Source organism: Perna viridis, chromosome 5 (genome assembly GCF_037379345.1).
Source record: "Perna viridis isolate PV_CMFRI_1.1 ecotype Kerala chromosome 5, ASM3737934v1, whole genome shotgun sequence".
Taxonomy (NCBI): Eukaryota; Metazoa; Mollusca; class Bivalvia; order Mytilida; family Mytilidae; genus Perna; species Perna viridis.
In genome coordinates this window covers 3,113,690-3,139,319 of record NC_142449.1, presented here as the reverse complement: position 1 = coordinate 3,139,319, position 25,630 = coordinate 3,113,690, and the positions used below count along the sequence as shown (strand labels likewise).

The 25,630-nt window shown below is 32.8% G+C and overlaps 1 protein-coding gene across 3 annotated transcripts; it reads left to right on the top strand.

Moving 5' to 3' along the window:
- Positions 1-2: 2 nt before the first annotated feature.
- On the top strand, positions 3-25,630 carry LOC148615618 (uncharacterized). 3 transcript variants are annotated; one of them, XM_088582029.1, is made up of 19 exons: positions 25-156; positions 819-873; positions 1,447-3,464; positions 3,749-3,790; positions 4,051-4,192; positions 5,370-5,428; positions 5,852-5,944; positions 6,322-6,455; positions 8,307-8,454; positions 9,369-9,418; positions 11,382-11,507; positions 14,171-14,272; positions 14,891-14,992; positions 15,667-15,735; positions 20,997-21,182; positions 21,500-21,714; positions 22,162-22,349; positions 22,640-22,751; positions 23,166-25,630. In XM_088582029.1, the coding sequence occupies exons 3-19, from the start codon at positions 1,482-1,484 to the stop codon at positions 23,420-23,422; spliced, it is 4,008 nt and encodes a 1,335-aa protein (XP_088438155.1). In that variant the 5' UTR covers positions 25-156; positions 819-873; positions 1,447-1,481; the 3' UTR covers positions 23,423-25,630. The 3 variants fall into 3 exon arrangements, with proteins under 3 accessions (XP_088438153.1, XP_088438156.1, XP_088438155.1); XM_088582027.1 differs by lacking the exon at positions 819-873 and having other exon boundaries at positions 3-156; XM_088582030.1 differs by lacking the exons at positions 819-873; positions 15,667-15,735 and having other exon boundaries at positions 3-156.

The following is a 25,630-nucleotide window of genomic DNA, read 5'->3' as shown; positions in this document are numbered from 1 at the left end:
GCAACCAATGAAATTAGTCCAATGGCGATACCAACATCAATGTGTTCCCCATCACAAATTTAAGAAAAGCTCAAAATCAAATAAAATGATATGAATCCTCGTTTTATAAAATGAACACATGTTAGTAAACCTTACTGTCAAACTGATCGTCTCGTGGTAAGTACTCTTACGCTGTCAAACGTTGTGTTGCTCGTCCCGGTCCGTGTGTGCATAAAGGCTAGCTTACTATAACATGAAAGACAAATCTCCATTGTAGTAAGACCTTTCCATTTAATCGCGTTGTAGGTTACGTTCTTTTTCTTTTTTTTTTTTGCTTTTCGAAGTTAAGTTTTGAAACTACTTGTTACACGATAATTTCCCTATGATATCCCCTGTACTACTACTAGGTAGGCTGTACACGAGTGTGCGAGTAGTGTAAATAGCAGAAGCAGTTCAGTGGCTGGAAATACTCAACTGACTCTCAATTATGTTTTATGCGATGTAAAATAAAACTGTTTTTCACATTGGCAGGGCAATATTAACTCTTAGTCTACCACCAGATCTGTATAACTATTAGGATCTGTAACATACAATAATTTAAAAATATGAGATTTGGTATGATTGCCAATGAGGCAGTCATCCACCAAAAGTCAAGCAACAGACAAATGAACTCCTACAGGTCAACACACAATTTTCAATGATGGCCAAAACCCATACAATAAAGCTACTTGTAAAAGGCTTAAAAGTAAATGAAGTGAACTATTCATAAATGACAACCTAATATATAGCAAAACACATAAAAACGATAATAATGAAATAGATAATTCTATTTAATTCAGTCATGCAGTGAATCAGAGACTTTAATTTAGTGAATCGAATCAAGAGACTTTTAAGGTAAATTAGTAATAACAATACTCTTACATATTGTAACTCTTATTTTTTTATTTTCTAGTTACTATGCTTTTTCATAAACTACTACAAATTCAGTGTTTCTTATGGTGTTTCAAAAAGATCACTTGCCTTCTCTCTAAGCTAGTTCAAATTCCAAAAGCATCAGAAAAGTACACCTTGTTTACTCAAAAATATGAAGTATGTCTAACAGGATTAAGTAAAAATATATAATATGACAAGGTCTTCGTGCAAATGCCAAGATAAAAGTAATGATGTTCACATAAACATGTTATGTGGGATTCGTTAATATTGAACTTTGTGAAAGAACTATTAAACACCACCAGCATACTAGAAAACATCCTTTGTAGTTGCATGATGTTTTATGTTGGGATGTGGTTGATATGCACATATCTGGAATCAACTTCCAAATATAGAACTTCACACTTCTACTTAGTCTTTATGTTATAGGAATGAATCCAAATGTCATTTACAGGATTGAAGCCCAGAATTCTTAAATGTAATTATACAGTGTATTTATTCTAAGGTGATAAATATATCTTTCATTATATATTTCAGACTACCTCTCAGTAGAGGTATACAAAAGTCCAGTGATGGAGGCTGATTCTGCTGAGGCACTGATGGAGCAAGAAGGACCTGACACAACTTCAGTAAATGTGCGAGAACCTCAGGAGGAAGAGCCTAACAGTGGCAAGGAAGAGGAAAATGATCAGTCAGATGAGGCCATGGATTGTGGTGAGAAAGAGAAATTTGATGAAGGGGATTATGAAATGAAGTCTCCTACCTCTGAGAAACAGTATGACACAAGTTCTCCAGTTGAAAATCAGACAAATGATGTAGAAAATGGTGTGAAATATGGATCCTCACAAGCTAGTGATTTAGATACTGGAAATCAAAGCACTGACATTGAAGACAAAATGGATGCTCTCTCTGACCTTAAGGACAGTGATTTTGACACTTCTCAAGCACACTCAGATAGTGAAGATGTTAAATCTGATCAGTTCAATGAGTCTGTGAATACTGAAGACAAAGACACTACACTTATTAACCAGGGTACTGATTCAGATTATGAGCTAGATTTATCAGGATCTCCAAACAAATCTGCATTGATGCAGTCTGTTGACAGTGAAACCTTTGACACTTCTACACGTTCACCAGATATTATCAACAATGACCCATCTAAAGAAACTATTGACACTTCACCATACTCATCACAAGCTATTGACAATGAGGCCAAAAAAGATGGAAGTAATTGTTATAAAGGAGAAAAAAATATTTCTGAAAATGACACTGAAAATGAACTTCAAGTATGCAAGAACACAAAAGAGACTGATACCACTGAGAGCTCTACTGACTATTTAGCAGATGAAAAACATGATGTTGCCAATGATAACTTAGACAATTATAAAAATTCTATTCCAAAAACTGAATTACAGGATGACCATGTATCTAGTGCACAACACACAGATGATATTGATTCACCTGAAAATAGTGACATTGAAGGTGCACCATCAAGGGAGGTTACTCAAGATAGTCAATATTCAGAAAAATCAGATGTCTTAATTTCTGAGGAGGAGCGAGAATCTCAGGATTCTAAACGAACAGTAAACGTTGGAAAAGAAAATATCCTGGGGCCAACATCCCCTGTTTCAGAGGAAAGTGACTTTGAAAAAGATGAACAGGAAGAAAAAGTAGAAATGTCTGGCATAATGGAGGCAGCATCCCCTGTATCTGATGAAACTGATAATGAGCTAGACTTTGAATCTAAGAAGGAACAGTCTGCTTTAGACCCTTCTTCTCCTGTATCTGACTCAAGTTACAAAGTATCTGATAGTAAGGATATTGGTTTAGGTCCAGCTTCTCCAGTATCTGATACTAGTGAAATAGACAATAGTGCTTCTAAAGATAAACAATCAGATTCCTTGATGGGACCTACTTCTCCTGTATCTGATAATAGTGATACTGAATATGTAGAACGGAGAAAAGATGTAGATTTGGGACCTGCTTCTCCTGTTTCTGATACTAGTGATATAGAACAGATAGAAGTAGGTGAAACAAAAAAATCAGAACGAATGATTGGACCTGCTTCTCCAGTTTCTAGTGAAGAAGGAGAGGAAGGTAAAGATCTTACTAAGTATGATCTTGATGGGCCAGCATCACCAACCTCCAATCAGATTGGAATTGAGCCAGGTCCTTTGTCACCCCCATCTACTGTGTCAGAGGATGGTAGTTTCCCTGATGAAGATGAATATAAGTCTAATTTATCCAAAAAACCTGTTCCGAATGGCATTTCCTCTTCCTCTGATGATCATGCTGCTCAGCGGCTTCAGAAGGAGTACAAAGACATATCAGATGAGGAGGACTCATTCAGTGATGATGAGCAACCTCCTAAAGAAAATATGATTGTAGAAAAAAGTGTGAAGTCCAAACTAGACAAAGTCCGACCACATGTCAGTGTGACAGATGATCATGGAGAGTTAGATTACATGGAAGATGATGAAGATGAAATAGTCAAAGATAACCAGGAAAAGTTGGAAGATGGCAAAGAAATGGAAGAAAAGAAAGAAAAAGAAGATGTAAGTAAATATCACTGTCAGAGTTATTTTGTTATGCAGTAACACTACTTTGATGAATTTTAAGTTAAGATGGTATTGAACAACAAGCTCAAATGGCTTGAGATAATAACTCAGATTTTCCAAATATATGTATTTTACCAAAATTTATTCAGATAGAGCACATGTGGGTGTATTTCTAATCATTCATGTACAAAATGTACCTACATAAAAGTTTCTGATTACTAGTATGTAAATGCTGTGATAGGGTCAGCTGATCAAGGATATCAAACATCTTTTTGTTGTAGGGTGAAAGAGATTCTGACAAAGATGATGGAGAAGTTGAAGATGTAAGTACATTAAAAAAAAAGTTCCAAGTTGAAAACAAAGAAGATAACTTTTACGACATGAAATATGCATGAATTATAAGCAAACATTCATAGTTGTTACTTGTTTGTCAGAATTCAGACATTTAAAAACTGGTTGCACATTTTTTTGTAAGAAATTATAAGTAATGAATAAACAGTTACGAAATATTTATTACACCTTGTTAGTACAATGTGTTTGTAAGATAAGATTTGATAGAATTAAGTATATAAATGATTTGTAGGATGATGATTGTGAGGAGGGTGAAATTAAGGAGCCTGGTACTAGAAAACCTTATGTTAAACCAACCTGTAGGTTTTTTATGAGAGGGTTATGTACATGGGGTATCAACTGCAGGTTTCTTCACCCAGGAGTCAATGACAAGGGTAAGTTGTAAAATAAAATGGAACTTTTCATGTAGGATATAACAAGAATAGGTTTGGGGTATATGTTAAAGAGACAACAATCCCACCAGGATGTAAATGTCAGCCCAAGGCCATCCATTGGTCTTCAGTGAACGTTGAGAAAATCCATATACCATTGGGCTGGCTGCAGCTGGCCCCAAAACATTATACACAGGTACAGCCAAAGAGATGCCCCTATATACTCTAGTAACATAAAAAAAAAATAAACTTAAGATGAAAACGAAACTAGACATACAGAGGCCAGAAATTCCTAGTTTGGGACAGGCTAAAAAAATGTGGCAATGTAAAGTGCTTAGGTGTGATCACAACCCTCCCCCTTTAAAATCTGGCCACTGTGGACAAAATATTACACAATTAAGCACACCTAAAAATCAGTTCAAAAAGGTGTTTTACATTGGAAATAAAGAAACTGAATATTAGTTACACAAATGTACAAACTAAGGACTATTAGCAGTTAAGTGACATGCCAGCTCCAGGAGCATGCATCAATTGATTTGTTACCACAATAATTCATTACAAATGATGATTCAATCAAACTAAAAGTGGAATTCATAAAAGACTCTTCGTTTGCTTTTTATTAAGCTGCAAAATAGTAAGTTATATAATGGTTTGATGTTGTCATTTTAAGTTGTCTGATATTTGTCTACAGTCTGATTGACACTTGAAGATAACAAGTATCAATTATAATTGTGTGATCTGGTGAAGAAATTCCGCAGGTTAGGGGTATGCATTTGTTAGTGTGAACTAACACCTGTATATATAGATTCTTCATTAATGAAAGGTTTAAATTAATTCTCCGCTTGATATAGTAAAGTTAAGATTTTCAACACTTAAGCTTTGTTAGCATGTTAATTTTACCATAATGAGTGGAGAAATCATTTGAATGAAGAAGATGCTGAAGTAGAATCAATTCCTTTCATGAAATCTGCAGAAATCTTGGAAAATGTAAAATGGCAGGAAACCTCTCACTGAAATTTAATCACTGCCTGGTGGTTAAAAGTTGCATACATTTTTAATCACCAGCTTAGAATAGGAGAAATAATTGTTAACTCTATATATGTGATGTCAGCTTGTCTGTAGTGAATTTTCTTTCTTTGTTGCCATCATGTAATTTATTTTGAAATTTACCTTTTTCCAGGTAACTACAGATTGTTTGAGAATCCCAATGACAGACATGCACCAGCACCATGGGAAGAGGCAAGTTCTTATCAACTTATACCATTATATGCATTATTGCCACTTAAACACAAAGGAGGAAATGGCACTGTTCAAAGAAGTTTAGAACACAAATTAAGACCTTTTGGTTTTTTTTTCTGTGCTTTTTTGAAATCATTAAGAGACCAAGTAATGAGTTTTTTTATGCAAAAAAAGTCTTTTGATTGAATTCAATTAAAAGAAGTATCCTTTAATTTATTGATTTATTTATATTTACATCATTTTAGTACTTTTTATATCTTATACAAATTTCATTCTAATACAGTATTTTGATTTTACTTTCTTTCTGATATTAAAAAATGGTGACTTAAAAAACATGTTGTTACATGCTTGATGATACTACTACATTTATTTATATATACTTTAAAGAAGCAATGCAATAAAAAGTTTTCTGTTGTATGTTAGATGGAAGAAGAAGAACCACTGCCCCCACCACCCCCTCCACCAAAAGCTGTACCAGAGTCTGCATGGGAGAGAGGACTGAGGCATGCTAAAGAGGTCAGTTTTCTTCAGAAAATTTGGGGTGTGATATAAGAGGATATTCAAGAAGCTTATAATTTTTGTATAACCTGTAAAACACATAAATGGCATTGATGGATGAATCTACAAGTATTAAACAGCTGTAAAATTTATTTATATATTTCATATAAAAAAATTTGAAATTGTTTTATATCAATTGTAATGTATTTAAAGTCCAAAAGTGATTCAGTAGTCAGGTTTTACTGTATCTTAAATTCTCATCACTTTGTTAACAAAAGTTGGTAAGATTCTCTGACAAAGAATTATTTAATATTCATGGTAGAAAATTATCTGATTTTTTTTTTCTGATCTGTCAATGAAAGACATGATTAAAAGGTTTCATTTCTGTTCTGTAGTTGCGAAAGAAAGCAAACAAGAGAAAGGAACAAGAGCCTGATTTTGAGGAGAAAAAGATGAACTTAGCAATGGATGAAGAAAGGGAGTTTAACAAGGAAAATGATAGACAGAATCCATTTTTTGAAGAACAAGTGTAAGAACAGTCTTTCTCTCTAATTCTTACACTGTTATTTTAGTTTTAACCTATGCTAGGAAAATAATTATACACCCATTCTACGAGTGGGTGGTATATTGGAATCACCTTGTCTGTTGGTCCAAATTTTGTCACAGTTATCTTAGCTTCCAATGGATGGATTGATTTCAAATTCGGTATGTGGCTTCATGTAGATCGGGGATATGTTGGAAGCAATTTTGGGTACTGTCTGATAGCAACTTTCTGTTTCATGGGACTTTGCCACTTTCACTATATGGAATGATAAGGGAAATTTTCGTCACAAAAATATCAGCTCCCAATTGATGAATTTATTTAAAATTTTGTGTGTGGCATTATATAGAATATATAAGACATTTTGGTTGCTTTTAAATTTCAACACATGAAACTTAATGTTGAAAATGTTTTATCTGTTAAAGCACCATTTTTAGTATTCAAGTAACCAAGTCCTTCTCAGCAACGAGTCAAGTACAACCTTAAAAAAAACATAACCTTGAAATTGAATAGTTTCACAGTCTTGATGGTAAAAATACTATGAATAACAACTGCTCCCAGAGTAAGATTCAGTTTTCATCTTCACCAGTAAAACATTTTTTGAGTTATTTGATACCACATAATTTCAAACAAATCAGGATTTTCCCTTACAATTTTCAGCTCACCTGGCCAAAGGCTGTTTGAGCTATTGCCATCACTTGGCGTTCTTCATCATTGTCATGGTTAACAATTATTCAAAACTCTTCTCCTCTGACACTGCTCGACCAAAAGGAACCAAACATGGAAAGAATGTTCCTTGGGGTATCCTGCATAGAACTGATGTGGGGATTTTTGTAAATCATGGCTGCTGTTACTAAATATAGAACGTATGGGTCAGACAGTAGTTTTTCCCTTATATCTCCAAACCCATTAGGTTTAGCCAAATTCTGACACAGGATGAAAGTATTCAGCATAATGAGATTTATCTGTGGTCAAATTTTCATTTTAATCTGCTAGCCATGTTGGAGTTTTTGCCCTTATTTGACATTTTTTGGCTATTGTTAATATTATTTCTTTAAAAAATCTTCTCCAACACTACTTGGCCAATTGGAACTAAACAGTATGAATATTCCTTGGGGTATCCTGCATAGAACTGATGTAGGGATTATTGATCCGTCATAAAACATGGCTGCCATTACTAAAAAAATAGAACATAAGGGTCAGACATTAGTTTTTTGCTTAATATATCTCCAAAACTGTTAGATTTAGCCAAATTCTTTCAATTGCTGAAATTATCATTATCATAAGGCCTATAGACGACTCCTTGTAAGAGTTATTGTCCTTGAAAGATGAAAAATGGTGTTTTTGGTTGGTTTTTTTTTTTTTGAAGTTTTCAGCCAACATCTTGAAAACTATAATAGAAATGCTGAGATGATCCATATGGTAAGTCTTACCAAAGTCTTTTGAGTCAAAATTGTTGGACAACTCCTTGTTAAATTTATTGCCCCTGATAGACAAAATTTAACCAGGTGAGTGATTCAGGCTCCTGGGAGCCTCTTGTTTCAATATAAATACATTTCCATTTTTTGTTTGTTGACCATTATAAATCAGGTCAGAATAAAAACATTGAAGTTTGTTTCTTCAAGCATCCAGAAAAGACTTAAAAAATTTTGAACTCAGGGAGAAATATGATTTCCCCAGCGAAGGAAGAAAGAAAGCACAATTATTAGTAATGAAAATTCTCTCAAGAAAACCTATATTAAAACTTTTTAAAAATGTAATCGTTATAATTTGTCTCTTGAAACATACATTATGGCATCAATTTTTGTACTATCACTAATGGTAAACTTGACATTACAGGTATGATGATGAGTATTATGATAAGGTACCAGTTCATCGTACTCCTGTTGATCCAGGTAACATGTGGCATCCAGCACATTATGAAAATTTTGAAGTTCGGTGGAATCAAAGAGAACATGATTGGATGCCCCCTCCATATATTCATAGGGTAAGAACTATGGACAGGTTAAGAATGAAAAAATATTCTATGTGAACTTTTGGAAGGTAATGTATAACAATCAGGTGTTTTTTGTTTTGTATTTTTGTGTTTTTTTATGGATATGAATATTAAACAAGTAACTTAAAATCTTGGATTTATAATTTAAAAATATTCACACCTGATATGACCACAGTGTGTGATCGATTTAAAGACTTACACTTTTACTTTCGAGCGGTCCACTCGAACTGTTAAATGAATCAATCATTAACCGCTATTATTTGAGCATAGTAAAATATCATTACAGATTTGTGTGTTTCAGTAAATTATTATGAAAGTTACACAATCAATCAATCATTCATACCGGACTTTCATACGAGGTAAAAATGTTAATTTCTAGACCATTAACATGCACAAATAATCTAGGAATGTTAAAGAAACTAACCTTAGTAATAGTTAAGTTGAAATCAGATGCGTATATAAGTTGAGTTGATAAGAATATAGGTTGCTAGATTCGGATGAACATAAAAACCAACATGTCCGTTCAGATACTTAGGTAAGAGTGTTCAAACGAAAAGGGAATTAACCGGCGGCAATGACCAACCAATAGATGACGAGAAAAGAAGTGCGTACTAATCAAGCATGAAAAAAGAATATAGAAGATTACGACTAGATTGCAATACAATCACCAGTTCTCGAAAGCTCGTCTGTCAATCGGTCCAAGTCAAATAGAAAAACATAATACACTTTCATACAAATCAAATATTTTATTACACAATAATAAAATATTCATATAAAACAACATTGCAGACTATTACATACATTTAGTAGTGCAAACTGTTATGCAAATGTTTTAATGAATTTTGACTGACGTCTTATATGTGACATTACTTATGTAAGATAGATAGTACAATTCTATTTTCTAGGAGAGAGAGCATTATGAATATCATGCAAGGCATTACTCACCACCTCATAGGTAAGATTATTCTAGATTAATGGGGTTTTCATAGTTGATGTTTATTATCTTTACTTGATATTTTCATTTATTCACATTGTTTTTATTCATTCATGAAATCATATAAAAAGAGATTTATGGCTGGTTATGTAAGGGAAGATGTACCTTGTTATGTAAGTGAAGATGTAATAGTTTGTTTTGGTCTAAGTAGAAATCTGTGAAAGAAGCATTCAATGGTTTTGGCTGCTACCTTTAGGATGACACAGATAACTGATTTGCTTTGTAAATTTTTGGATAATAGATTCTCCTTATTTTCAAATTTTTTATAAGAATAAAAAAATGTATTTAAAGTAATTATAACCAGGCATGATTTTTGTTCTTTTTAAAACAGAATTCTTACCTTTTTGGAGCTATTGCCATCACTTGGCGTCCGTCGTCGTTGTCATTAACAATTTCTTCAAATATCTTCCCTTAAACTACTGAATAGATTTGCATGAAACTTATAAATGATGATTGTTCCTTAGAGTTTCCTGCACAAAATGACCGTTTGGATTTTTGATCAGTTAAAAAACATGGCCACTGTTACTAAAAATAGAATATAGGGGTCAGACAGCAGATTTTTGCATATATCTCCAATATATTTAGGTTTAGCCAAACTATGACAGGGTAAATGTATTCAGAATGATGAGATCTATCTTTGGTCAAATTTTGGTGAAAGTCTGTTGACCCATGTTGGAGTTATTGCCCTTTTTGGTCTTTTTTTTTTTTTTTTTTTTTTTTTTTTTTTTTGCTGTTTTTGATGTTATTACTTTCAAAAATCTTCTTCTCAAAAACTAGTCTACAGAATTCAATGAAAGTTAGTATTTTTTGTTTTTTAGGGTATCCTTAACAAAATTACTGTTTGGATTTTTGATTGGTTAAAAAACATTGCCGCCATTACTAAAAATAGAACAGGGGTCAGTCAGCAGATTTTTGCATATATTTCCAAAATCGTTAGGTTTATCTTTCAATTGCTGAAATATCCTTATTATAGGGCCTACAGGGATCAAAGTTGTCAGATGACTCCATGTAAGGGTTATTGCCCTTGAGAGGTGAAAAATGACTTATATTTTTATTTTTCAGCCTAGATCTTGAAAACTATAATAGATGGAATGAAACTTTCAATTGCTGAAATGATTCTTATCATAAGGCCTACAAAAGTCTCCGGGGATTAAAGTTGTCAGACGACTCCATATAAGAGTTATTGCCCTTGAAAGGCGAAAAATTATGTTTTTTGCAGTTTCCAGTCAATATCTTAAAAACTATAATAGATAGAATGAAACTTTCAATTGATGAAATGATCCTCATGATAAGTCCTACCAAAGTCTTCATGGAGTCAAAATTGTCGGACAACTTCCTGTTAGAGTTATTGTCCTTGAAAGGCGAAAATTTATCCAGGTGAGGGATTCAGGCTCCTTGGAGCCTCTTGTTTAATTCAGGATTTTACCATCACTACTTTGTATTCAACACTTCAAATTGCTGATTTCCATTTGTTTATTGTCAGATGAGTGAAATCCTGTCTGTATAACTTTACTTTCAATTCTGAGTATTAAATTCATGCTTTACACATCATTTACCAAAGAAATTTTATAGAAAACTGATTAAAATTAGTTCTTATCATATAATTTTTTTAGTGAAACAGAAAAATGAAATAAATCATTCCATAAAATATTTGAACTGATCGTCAGTGACACAATGTGAAGAGCAATTGATCACTGGTTTAACAGATCCATGACTTATTGGAACTGATTGATGCTAGATCACAATTTTATTTGCATGAATCAGTTCTGGCACTGTAAAAAACTTCATCCTACCTCAGTTTCAATTTATTACACCACACATTTCAGTATGCAAGAAAATGGAAACAATTTTCTTGTCTAAATATAACATATACATTATTATCATATGCAGTTGCTGAAGCATTCAGTCATTTCTAACAATTCAGGTTTGACAAAAGAAGAGAGATGCACCATCGAAGGAAAGATTTCCACGATGACCGAGTTTTTAATCCTCCTCAAGAAAGAATTAACAGACCTAGGGCTGCTGACCAGTGGCAGGATCCATGGCAACGGTATTTCCATTTAGTTCGCTTTATTACAAAAATAATATATTCACATTGAAGTCTATGAATGAAAACGTAGTAGTCATGTCTTCATATTTGCATTCACAGGACAAAGCTCTTTTAAGTCCCCTACCAGCTTTAGCTGAAGGTGACTTAAGACTTGCACTCCATCCGTCTGTCAGTCCGGAAAAAAACTGAAGTTTTCTGCACTTTTTTTCCAAACACTTATGGAGCTGATTTTTGGTATGTGAGTCAACCTTGATGAGTTACAGATCAAGTTTAACGTTTCGTTCTGCTTCACTGATTTTTGTTCCAGTTATTGCCCTTGAACTTTGAAAAATTTATTGAAATTTATGTTTTCCGCACTTTTTTCCTAAATGCTTGCAGATATTGATTTTTGGTATGTGAGTCTACCTTGATGAGTTACAGATCAAGTTTAATGTTTCGTTCCACTTTGCTGATTTTTTTCCAAAGTTACTAACTTTCAGTTTTACACCCCATACCAAATTTCAGTTTTTCACACTTTTTTCTAAAGACTTAACAAATTGAGGTGTTTTTGTTTTCTTTGGTTTTTTTTTTTTTTTTAACAAATCAGACAACTGTTATTTCCAATTGTCAGTGCATAAAACTTGTGCAAATCAACATCTGTTAAATGTATTGGATTTGAACATCTTTCTTGTCTTTGTCCATATCTCTTCTTCTATTCAAAATCAAGTTCATTTCCTATGTTTGTCATTTATACTTGATGTTCCAAGGTAGTATTTGGGTCAGTGATTTAAACAGCCGATAGGGGACTATGTATTGTTTTGCAATACTCTCAGAATGCTTGTTATTTTCTCTCTTTTTTTTGGGGGGGGGGGGAGCTTTAAGGCATCTTTGTGTCCTTCCATTTGTCTTTCCATGCACCTTGTCAGGTCATCTTTGTCTGAAATGCTTATCTGTTATATATGTGATAGTTGTGCATTATATGGAGATGTGTATGATACTAAACAAGTTTGCTAAATGTTAGCAAGGGGTGATAATCCAGTATAAAAGATTTTTAAGCGCTTTTTGTATTTTGTTTATAGGATTTTGTTATAACTTCAGAAGAAGGTTTAATTATGTCTGTATATATATATATATATATATATATATATAAAATTCCATTTTCTCTTAGGACAAATTGGAAATCTAATTTGGCCTAGGATAAATTTGAATTCCAATTTGGGCTAGGTGGATTCTGGATCCTACTGGCTTAAAGTTCGAAAATATCAAACTATTCAAAGGTAAAGGTAAAAGGTATCTTATGTGTTTATGTGCTTATGATAATTTATTGGTAAATTAAAATACTATTTTTTCATTATTTGATTTCATTTTTTGATATAGGAAAATGTCTAACCTTAAAGTGCTCATGCAAAGGTCCAAAAACACTTGTTCCTCAAAATGTCACAAACAAAACAGCAAAAAATGTTGTAATAAATTAGATGTCAATGTTCTGATATTTTATTGTTTTAGTTTTTCATAATAAAATTTTGTATTTTGATGTAATAAATTATAATTCATTGAATAAAATATGTTCAAAATGTTATTCATTGAATATAATATGTTCAACAACATTCAACATGTCATAAATTATAGGCATATTTTACTTTCAAAATGTTCAATGATATCAGTAATACCCCTGATAATTAAATCTGGTGGGATTCCAGATCCTACTAAAATCAAGTAGAACCCAGTATCCTAGGACAAATCAAAATATTCCAATTTGTCCTAAGACAAATTAAAATCCCAATTTACACTGGTTAAAATCCAGGGCAAATTTGAATACCACTTTGTCCTAGGAGAATTCCAGTTTGCCCAATAGGTCTCACTAACCACTTTTGGGTCAAATGGCCACCCCCCTATGTAGTACCAAAAACACACTGAACCTAGACATGTGCATTGTAAGTGCATTATTTGTGTGTATTATGAATAAAAGTAGTCAAAATAAAGCTGAGAATGTGTACTTTAAAATCATATATGTAATTAACTACAAAAGTGTACGAATATTGTTTACATGTGTGAGTAATTTGCCTCCATACTGTCAGTTAGCAGAACAGGTAAAAATGTTGATTTTCAGTATTATTTATTAAAGTAAATTTTGTGAAGAATTTCTACAATCATCGTACCATTAGCATAATGATTTTGGAAGCCTTATTTTCCAAGCTTCGCAACGGTATGCAACTTTAAGATGTCATTTGTCCCGGGAATTCAGTGAAACTTTGAAGATTACCTTTTTAACATGTAAAGTAATGGAAACGTTAGAAGTGGTCAGTGAGACCATAACATTATATAAGGGGAGTTAACCTTTGTCAGACACTTGCAATAGGAGATAAACAAGCTTTTAAGGTTTACATGTTTGTAAGTTTTAAGTGGAAGCTGGAGATTTCCTAATGTGAGCCCACAGTATGTCTAGTTTAAATTGAAAGATTTTTTGATTTTTTGATTTTATAATTTTTTTTTTTTACCTTCTTTATGTATAGTAATGTAATAAAACCTTTGATTACTATGGATATTAAAATTGTTGTTATACTACATGAATTTGGAGGTTACTTAGTAGTCAACATAAATTATACTTGTTAGGAATGATTCTTATGTGATTTTTTTATTGTATGATGTGTTATACTGATTATATGATGTTCATTTTACTTCAGGTCAAAATCTCCCAAAAATAAGTCCCGAAGTTCTCGAAGTCATTCCAGAGGTCGACGGAAAAATAGAAGGTCACATAGTTATTCATCTTCATTTTCATCTAGGTAATTTATAAAACATTGAAGTTCATGACCTTATGAGTTTGTCAAACAAAGCTGTTATTTTGATATTTTAACTTCACAATTCTTTTGACATTGATAATCTAATAGTGTTGAGAGGTGGAAGACAGAGAAGTCTCAAACATCTAATGGTCAGATTTTCTCTATTAAGGCTCTGCTGAGTAAATCTTTCTCAAGGAAGTCTGAGATTTCACTGTGGTACTTGAAAATTATATTTTGTGATGAGTACACCAAATCCAAACATTCTTCCTGTCTCTTATGTGAAAGATGTTATAATAGATTTGATTGTGATTTCTTATTTATATATTTTCTCACAGATGGGTGGGAGATCTCACTGAGCTAATTATAGGAATATTTCTATCTTATATGTGAGAAAGGGGAAAATATTTTACTGCAACTTCTGAAAATGTTACAGTACAGTGAAACTTAAAAAGAAGTTAAAAAGAAACCCAAAGGATGATGGTAGCTATGGACTCCATGTTTTTTTGCAGATATGTACAGTAAGGTTAACAACTATGTTCAAGTTGCTTTGTCCACCAATTAAATGATAAACTTGATTTATTAAAGTTCCAAAAACTTGGTCATAGATTCTTCCCTTTTCAGTTCATTCTCAGGGTCATCACGTTCCGGTTCACGGTCATCAACTTACAGTCGATCATACAGTAGAAGTTCATCAGGGAGTCGTTCATCATCAGCTAGTTCTAAGTAAGTATATGAATAACATTTATTACAATTTGTTATATCAAGGCATCTAAATTTTGCCACCTGTTTACATGCTAGAGATTATGGGGTTCCAGAGTTGAATAAAAACCAATGGACTAAAATCAATCAAATGATTGAGTAAAGAATAATTTAATTATTTAAATTCAATATAATCTAAGCACTCAAACAAACGAAGTTTTAAAATGAAGATCACAATTGCTTTTTAGAAGATTTAGCTTCATGAGGTAAATATCAACCAAATATTGTGTATTGAATTTCATTCCAATTTATGTCTCCGCTTGCAATCGATGAATTGATTTGGTGTGTGGCTTTATATAGATTGGGCATATGTTGTAGACAATTTTTTGGTGCTGTTGAGTATCTGCTTCCTGTTTCATGGGACTTGGCCATTTTTTTATTATATGGAATGATAGAGAAAATATTCATCACAAACATCATGGTTCTTCATGAATGAGTTGGTTTTTAATTTGATGTTATTTTGAGTATTGTCCAGTATCAACTTTTATAGAGGTGGGGTATACAACAATGTGTGCAACTCATGTTTTATTTATGTTTCAAACCTGTACTTTTATCAAACATCAATGTACAAATGAGGAATTACTTCAGATGAATGGTTTAGGAGGCATGATGGTTGAAATACTTTGCATTTTATTCAGAAACTCAAGATCCCACTCCAGAAGTCCAACTAAAAGACGTAATGTTCCTAAAAGACCTGCTAAACCTGGGTATGGCAGCATGTAGTAGTACAGAAAATAGTTGGACCCCACACAAAATTCTATTCTTGTCTTATTGGTGTTCATTAAAAATGTCTTCAAACATTATTCATGAATACTACAGCAATAGAATTTTAAGCATAGTTCAACTAAATTTTATTTAATTTTCCAATGCAACATCATGTACACCAGTTCTGCGGAAGAACTATTTATCATGGTGTACCAATTATCATGATTTTTGTAATTCAGTCACACAATGAATGTGAAGCTCCAAACAAAATAAAAAAAATTGTATTGAAAACAGTAATGCTCTGAAAAAAAAATCAGTGATTTATATAAATAACCTTAGAACCAACAAAATTTTGACAAATTACAATAATTGACACCCAGGAAAGAAGTACCTTCAAGGTCATTTGAATGCTGCCACTTGATACTTGTAATTGATTCATTCCATATCTTGAATTGACAGTGTTGCATTTGAATTTTAAAACGTGTGCTTTTTTTTATTTTACATACTTTTGGAATATGTAGAAAGAATTATGAATTTGTTGGTGTTAATAACTTTTGTTTACATTGTATTTATTATTACATTGTTTGGTTAAGATCTTAATGGCTAATGTGATTAAGCAATTATTAGGGATTATTTCAGATTTGTTAATACATGTATTGTGCAGATGAGAATCTACCCCAGTAGTCATTCTTATATATTTTATTTTAACATTGATGAAGAAACTGAAAATAGTGATGGGTGGTTTGATATTATACTCGACGTCAGATGTTGCTTGATATTGTTTTGAACTTCTATTTTCATATCATTTGCAATTCGGAACTAGAGTTGTCTTTCTTGCAACTCGTATTGTGTTAATTGACCTGTGTCTAACACAAGGCGATACTTAAGGGATGTTTCTGCACTTTAATCAATAAAAATCCCTTGGAATAATCCTATACAAAAATCTGACATATTGGATTCTACAGGACCTATTTGTTTACAAACGATGTTTGTAACATTTCTGAGATCTCAGGTGAAAAACGTCAGCTTTCCCGCCTAATCAGATTTGTATGTGCCAAACAGGTAATATGTCCGAGACATTCAAATGTACCGAAGTGCATGCTGGAATTGGTCTTTAGATGAACGACATAAAATAAACAACATCTCCATAACAACCAATCCAAAAGAAAATGGCCAATTTTGACAATGTAAATATTGCCATTCAAATTTATGAATTTGACGGATTCGGATGATTGACTTCATAGGGAGAAATTATTTTGAAATTTCAATTCTGTCATATAAAAATAACATTTAAAACACAGATAGGTGACAATTAACATGGTTGATAGCATTTTAAAATTAATTTTTTATGGTTTAAGCTGAGCTGACGTTGAGTATAGTATTGATTGAAAGCAGTTCTAGTAGCTATGTGACTATATCCATCTGTTATACTTAGGGAATACTTTCCTTGTGTAACTTAAAAAGTATTAAACCAGTATTATTCAAATTTTGCATATTGTTTTACATACATATTCAAGATGTACACTTTGTGTTATGGAAAAAATTGCTAATTTTGTTCTACATTTTTAGCATATTGCACTTCTAGCTATTTTTCTCACGTTGTGGACAGTACCTATTTTTCTCACGTCACGTTGTGGACAGTACCTATTTTTCTCATGTCACGTTGTGGACAGTACCTTTTCCCTTCGTGTTTAGAATGTTGAATTTAGCCATTTTTAAAAGTAGTGAAAGCAGGTTTTGTGGCTGCTCAACCGTGTCCTTACATCATGCTTAGGGTTACCCACTTTTTGTAATCTGTAAACTGTAACTCAAAAAATGTTAAATAATATTAATTCAAACTTTGCGGAATGATTATATACATATTGGTGATGTGGGCTTCATATTATAGAAGTTTTGATAAATAATTTGCTACATTTTGGGCCTTTTTTAGCTCACCTGGCCAAAGGCTTTTGAGCTTCTGCCATCACTTGCCGTCTGTTGTCGTTAACAAGTTTCAAAACTTCTCCTCTGAAACTGACCAATTAGAACCAAACTTGGTATGAATGTTCCTTCGGGCGTTCTGCATAGAATTGATGTGGGGATCTTTGATCTGTCGAAAAACATGGAAGCTGTTATTAAAAGTAGAACATAGAGGTCAGACAAGTTTTTTTGCATCTATATCTCCAAAACCATTAGGTTTAGCCAAATTACCACCGGGTAAAAATATTTAGCATGATGAGATCTATCTGTGGTCAAATTTTCCTTTTAATCTATTAAGCCATGTTGGAGTTATTGCCCTTTTTTGATGTTTTTTTTTGCTATTTTTTTATGTTATTTCTTTCAAAAATCTTCTTATCTGACATTACTTGACCAATTGGAACCAAAATTGGTATGAATGTTCCTTGGTGTATCATGCAGAGAACTGATATGGGGATTTTTGATCTGCCAAAAAACATGGCTGCCATTACTAAAAATAGCTCATAGTTGTCAGACAGCAGTTTTTTGCATATATCTCAAAAATCATTAGTTTTAGCCAAATTCTTTCAGTTGCTGAAATGATCCTTATTATAAGGCCTACAAAAGTCTCAAGGGAACAAAGATGTTTAGAGTTAGAGTTATTGCCCTTGAAAGGTAAAAAATAATGTTTTAGCACTTTTCAGCTAATATCATGAAAACTATGAGAGATTAAGTTTGTTTGTTTGTTGAGGTTTAACGCCCAAGCAGCAATATTTTAGCTATATTCAGGTGATGAACATGAAAGGGATGATAAAATGAACATGAAATGATGATGATGATGAAATGAAAAAGAGATGGGACAAAAGGATAATAGGGTCGACAAATTTTGATTGCCACAAGATAAAAGGAAGGGATGGGTAGGGTTGGGCAATTGAGCCTCCTGTGGCAGAGCGCAAAGGTTCCTACTCCTATCAAATACCACAGTAGGGTTCTTTAACATGTGGAGAACTTGGCATCTTTCCCAACACGGTGCACCACTGTGGTTTGCGGTCAGATTTTTCGTATTATAGCCTGACAACCCCAGTGTGTAACACGCCAGGGGTAACCCATTCCACCATCTGGGGCACACAACCCAGTTGCTCTATGGGCAGAGCGCCCTAGCCCCGGGCTAGGATTCTGAGCACTATTTAGTCGCCTTTTACAACAAGCTTAGCGCTGCTGCAGGCCTATTCTTTTGACACCCTGACCTGCACGGCCATAAGAGATTAAGTGAAACTTTCGATTGATGAAATGATCCTTATAAGTCATACCAAAGTCTTCTTGAGTCAAAATTGTCGGGCAACTCCTTGTTAGAGTTATTGGCCTTGAAAGGCAAAAATTTAACCAGGTAAGCGATTCAGGCTTATGGGAGCCTATTGTTTTTATAAGTTAGTTGACAGTCAGCGGGTCTGCAAATTTCAAGTAGGAGGGGAAAAAATTACCTTTATATTTTTTCATAGTTAATTTAGGGAGTGCTTTCTATGTACAATAAATTGCTCTGTAGGATTTTAGTGAAATGAAATAAAGAACTATTATGCTACACATTATGCACTATTTTGTTAGAATATTTGACATCAGATATAAATACACTTTTTATTATGTTAGGGGTTGGTGCTGCTTGTTTCTGTGTGTACTGGTGTTAAAATGTAGTGATTGTCCTTTGATCCCTTCATTTTTGTATTCCTGGTTGTATTCTTTGTCCAGATTCACCTCTTTTTGACACTTGGGTACATCACTTTTTCTTATAAAACATCAGTATGCAGAATATAAATGTCAGGTTCTATGGATTGCATGTTCTAACATTCATTATTTCGGTTAGTTTTGGTCCCGATAATCTTGATGTTTGCTAACTGATGTTGATGCCTCAAAGGGAGACTACCAAGCAAAATAAAAATTAGCCTCCCAAGACGGCATAGTTATTTGGAATAGTTTAATCACATTTCAGGATGGGTTATTGTGATTTTGACTGCTATGTGTAAGGTCCTTATTAATGGGAGGTACTTTCTACTCTTTCTATTGGTCATTTGGTTCCAAGTTTCCATAACGACTAGTTATACAAGTGTTTTAGGGTAGTTCCAGAATTATAAACCAAGTTTATGAAGAGTGTTTTCTACTGTACTGAATAGTTTTGTGTATTTTAACAGGTTGGAAATTAACAGTAAAATAGTGTATTATTACCTGCATTTGGAGACTATCCTTCAGTAGAGGTATAAATTTATACCTCTTTAGCAGGATATCTTCCTGTCAATTTTTGGTTTGAGGTTTATGAAAAAAATCTGTGAATAGAAAGTATTTTTAGAACAAGTCAATCATGGGGAAAGGGATTATTTCTTCCAGTTTCTTCAGATTAAATTCTTTTGTAAGACAGATCTTGTGACAACAGGTTATGTAAATGTCAGGCCAATTATATTCATTTATGCGTCTGACAATGCACACATTTTCTACTGTTACCATGACTGGAAGCAACACCCAATTCATGTATAATGATTAAATTGAGGATTTGTTCCTTCCCAACCTGTTTAAAATTAAACCCTACCCATAAACCCTGTTTTCTAATTCTGGCACAGCCCTGATAAAGTCTTCTCCTCTCATTCCTCGTGTTCAATTATCATGGAATTGAATGTACAAAGGAGTGAAATGAATAGAACTGCCTTTCGCGATCTACGTCATTGAAATGCATTAATCAAAATCCTTTTAAGACAAGTGTTTAAATGACTGACATGTTGATTTTTGGAACACATCACAAGGAAAAATGCGGTCGGCAGTAAAAAAATAATGCAATTTTGAAATTTTAAGTTTATTCAAAATTTGACAAAAATCGAGTAGTCGGATCCATAAACCAAAAAAAACAGCCTTAGCCATTTTTTTCAGCAGTATATGAGAACATTACACATGGAAAATTTTACCCCACTGTAGTTTTTGTTTGCATAGTGTTTATATATATGACAGTGACACAGGTCCAGACATGTATTGGTCTTGTTTTTGTAGTATATGCTGTACATTACCTAAGGAAATTTGAACCCGACATGTTGTTACAAACTTGCTTAGTGATTTTAAAGATACTGAAGATACTTACGTGGTGACACATGTCCAGAGATATATGGTTCTTTTTGATAGATATGACAATGGATGTTTCATGCTTTAAGGTCATTACTGAGTAAAGTGATCAACAACTCAGTTTTTTAGGTGGTCACATGATTACAGAAATGGAAGACAACCTTTATGTGTGGTCGTGCTATATTTAAGTTGTTTCATATCTGTTGATTTTAAAACTCAGTTTAAATTTCAGTCCCGATGCTGGCCGAGGTCGAGGTCGGGGAAAACCAGCACCTTTAAGTCCATCTAAGAGGAGAACAAGTGGGCCTGGAGTACAGACAAAGAAACCCCCTCAAGGGACAGGACCTCCATTACAACCTCTACCTCCAGGAGGCCGTGGGTGGAGCAGGGATAGAGACAAAAAACAAAAACCTCCTGGGTAGGTATTCTGCTGACAATAGTTATCTCTTATTACATAACTGTAGGACTGTATTAACTGGTGCCATCACTGCCTGGCAACTGTTGTTTGACTAATATTTTTCAGTATGTGCCAATATTTTGAATGTTTCGCAGTCCATTTCTTGTGTAACTTAAGATGGCTCCTTTGGCAACAAAGGCTACTAAAAGTTTGCCATTAGAACCTTATGGGAAAACATGCTTTTGCTGATATTTCTGAACAGAAAACCAAATAATTTCAGTTGTTCTACTATCATGTTAGATACATCTTGATGAGCAATTAAGATTGCTGTTTTTCAGGAAAGGTAAAGGAAGGAAGAGAAGTTCCAGTGGCAGCAGTTATTCAAGAAGTCGATCTTCAGGGTCATCATCTTCCCGTTCATCAAGTAATAGTAGTGTGTCTTCAGCCAGTAGTCATTCAAGTAGTACGTCAAGTGGTAGTGCAGACTCTGAGCATTTATACAGAGGTGTAGGAGGTAGAGGTAGTTCTCCATCTCCTTCACCAAAAAAGAAAAGTATGTCTTTATGAACTAAAAATAAAAAAAGAGAACATTATTTTCTGCTATGTTCCTTTAACAGTTCCTGGTAGTTTTGACACCATTTTGTCCACTTATTAATACTAATGAAGATTCAGTATAGTTTTCATAACTTTCAACCATAGAAATATCAACAAGGCTTTCAACTTTTTAATTGATATTAAATCTGTCTTTTAAGTTACACTGCAGAACTGTGGTAAAATTTGTTATTAAGTTTTGGAATTTATAAATTTATTGAAATGAATGATTTATTTAATTAATCCTATTTTGAGGGAATACATTATAACTCATGCTGAATTATGTGCCTATTTAAAGAGTTAATTGGAAAAATTTGTAGCAATGTATGTCAAGAATTATAGGTCAATATAGTCATAAGTTTCAATATTCAATGTTTGACCTCAAATCTTACTTTTATTGAACTTTTAGCTGTCAAGAAAAAGAAGCCTGCAGCACCTGCTGCAGCCAAGAAACCCTCACCTCGAGTTGCTAGGAAACCAAGTCGAGGTGATGGTAAAGGTCCTCAAGGTCCACCTGTGACTAGTAAAGCTAAAGATATGTTAAAGGTTACAGGTCAAAAACAGAATATAAAGTTAACACTTCAAACTAATAAAAAGGTGAGTTGTTACAACGATATGTGATGGCGGTAAAAGGTTCTCTTACTTATTATCTGTGTTAGTTAAAACATCAAGGTATATTTAAATATACTAATGGTAGATGATTGTTTCCATGGTAACAAGTTGTTGCCAAAGGTAATCTTAGTTAAATCATTTTTATTGTTTTCAATCAAGATCCTTAATTCAATTGGTTTTTTAGTATGTTTTATGTTTGTTTTTTTTGGGGTTTTTTTATATATATTTTACTTGTTTGTAACTTCAGAAATTAAACAATAGAAATTCTGTTTCAGGCCATTGGAAAGCAGGATGAACCTCCTGTTACGGGGAAAAAACGTCCTGCTGATACTAAAGCTGGTCCTCCACCAAAGAAACAAGCTGTCAAAACACCTGAGCCTTCCACTAGTATGTACTGTACAATACAGTCATAGAGAAATTTTAATTATAAGCATATTTCTGGACAACAAGGTCCTCCATGATTGATTGCATGAGCTTGAATACAATTGGACTAGATTATGATCTCAACATTTTACAAAATGCAAAGAAACAAGTTTTTTAGAAAGAAAGAAAAAAAGCAAAACAGAAAACTGTATATTGATAAATTGCCACTTATAGAGAAATAATATATTCCTGTCAAAACAGGAAGCATTTAGAATGTTTAAAAAATTTTGAAAGACATTAATTTTTTAATCGTAAAATTCATTTCTCCAATTCAGATTTCATCCAGATAATAATGCTTAAATTTTTTTTACTTAATTATTTTATTTAGAGTGATAGTTCCCAATTCAGAATTAAACCTATGTTACTATTTAATAACAGATGCACCAGTTAAACCTGTTAAGATTAAGCCAGACAAACAGAAATCACCTGTAGTAACCAGTAAACCTGTTCCAGCCGCTACAGCAAAACCAGCTGCTCCCAAACCAACTGCATCTCCAACAAAGGCTCCCGTTAAGGCTCCCTTGGCTGCTGCAGCTAAAGAGAAGAAGAGTACAACAAATCGGCGAGAAGAGTTACTAAAACAGTTAAAGGCAGTGGAAGATGCTATAGCTAGAAAACGCTCAAAGATGCAGTAGTCAAATGTTTTCAATTAGCCATATTACTATACCTAGAATTTTTCACTCATGTTAAGTGCATTTTGTTGGTATGTTCATTTCTGATTGAGTGAAAGAATTTGCTGAAGTGCTAGTATGAGTGATCTCCCTTTCATTGAAATTGTTATGTTACTTTGTTTACACTTAATAGTTTACATCAATATGATACTTATTTTATTTCTTGGAGAGATTTATGTTATACTAGTCCTTTTATGAATTAGACACTTAAATGTAGATCTTTCTGATCATACTTGTAGAGACTATTATAATGTGTTTTCCGTATTTTTGTGAAGGTCTATGCATTATTAAGAAAATATTCCTTTTTCTCTGAAAAAAAAAATATTGTTATCATTTATTTCTAAAGATAATTCCCCCAACTGAAAAGAAATGAAATTTATGTTGAATACTTAATTAAATTTTGACTGAAGAATTATCAACTTGAGCATTGGTATTCTTAAAGTATGCAGGTATGCCTATTGCTTTCATTAATGTGCAATAAATTTATCTATTCTCTCATTAGAGAGTTTTTATGTCTATAATTTTATTTTAAAGTCAGTTGATAGATAAATACCTCTTTTTATGGGAGTGACATTCTGTTAAAAATGAAGAAAAAATACCTGTTTTTATTAAGATTCTTCATTTGTAGAAATATTATTTCTACTAGGTGAGAAAAAGTTTGTACCATACTACTAGTAACAATTGAAGATATGGTTTATTTTTATGGCGCCTTGTAATCATCAGTTTGAGTTTATAATTGTGGATAAAACCCTTTTTTATTTTTTTTATTTTCACTTTCACTCATAGGGATATTATTTCTAATTAGTCTTAAGTATTTTGTTTTCAGCTTATAAACCAGGGCTATTAAAATTATAGAGACTGGATTTATTGTATTCTTTTTATGATATTGATTGATGGGTGGACCTAGTAAAATCAGGTCTGCTGTGTGTCACACTTTTATTTTTAAAAATTAAGTGGTATAATCTTGCAATAGCATTACTCAGTGGGTCTTAATGAATTTTGTTCACAGGGTTCTACAAAACAAAAGGAAAATAAGGATGTTGGTAGTTGTGCTGCTTACTTTTTGGAAATAGGGACAACAAATGTATATTTTTAATAATGTTGTATAAAACATTTATCTCTTGCCCAAGTTCAGTGACATCTGATTTAAAGTCTTAAATTCTTTATTTTTTTTTATTTTGAAGAATGTTTTCCTTGGTTAAAATTGGGGTCTTAAATCAAACTTTGTTCAAATTCCAGATAACACAAAATCTTTTCTAACTTGAATACATTGCTTTGGACCTTGTACATTTTTAATACAGGATTGGTTGAATAACTTTTCCCATATTCACCTGTCCAGATTATTGTCATTTTCCTCTTCAATAATTTGGAAAGCATGATATCTTTGATCTCTTGATTGCCATAACAATGGGCAGCAGTTATGTTTCTTTGAAAGGTCTTGAACAATTTTTTTCCAATTTTTTTTTTTTTAGATCTCATAAAAAAATATTATTCTCCTTAGGGTTATTCTTGATTTAAAATATACCCATATCTCTCTCTATGGTACCATAGTGAGCAGAGAATGACTTATTACTGAAGGAGAATCTTTATACATTTCATATATTGTTTATTTAAAAGAAGTCATGCATTTTAGCTAAAAGAAATGTTTAGAAACTGTTTGATATTGAGTCTGTAGTGACTGATCTGTATTTCCTATAATAGTGTAAGGTACCATGAATAGTACATAGTCTTACCAGTATATGCAAAATACCAGAGTATTGAGAAATAGCATGAATTGCTCATAAAATCACATGAAATGTAAATTCAAAAATTGGGGAAAATGTATTCCTGGTATTTCTTCTTCCATTTATTATGCTTGATTTCACTGAGAAACTGTTTCTAATCATTGTTTATTTGGTTGAATAAATCACAAGCAGAGTGATTCCCAGTGTTATAAAATAGTTCTGATGTCTTACACACAGGGGAGGTAACTTGTTATGCTTTAAATTGATCAATTTTATATACAATGTCCATTTGATTGATATGTATATTTTACAGAATGATATCGTGTAAATATGTGTTTATTGTGATAGACTTTTATCCTGTACATATGTAAAGCCAATCACTGTAATATGTAATTTATGGAGAAATCAGAATGACACATGTCTGTCAATTAAACCATGTGCTTTAAAA

Excerpts from the sequence above, each read along its gene's own strand:
- LOC148615618 (XM_088582027.1), top strand. The coding sequence starts at position 1,482 with ATGGAGGCTGATTCTGCTGAGGCACTGATGGAGCAAGAAGGACCTGAC. Across the intron at positions 5,429-5,851 it reads CACCAGCACCATGGGAAGAG|ATGGAAGAAGAAGAACCACT; the intron begins GCAAGTTCTTAT and ends GTTGTATGTTAG. Across the intron at positions 11,508-14,170 it reads TGGCAGGATCCATGGCAACG|GTCAAAATCTCCCAAAAATA; the intron begins GTATTTCCATTT and ends ATTTTACTTCAG.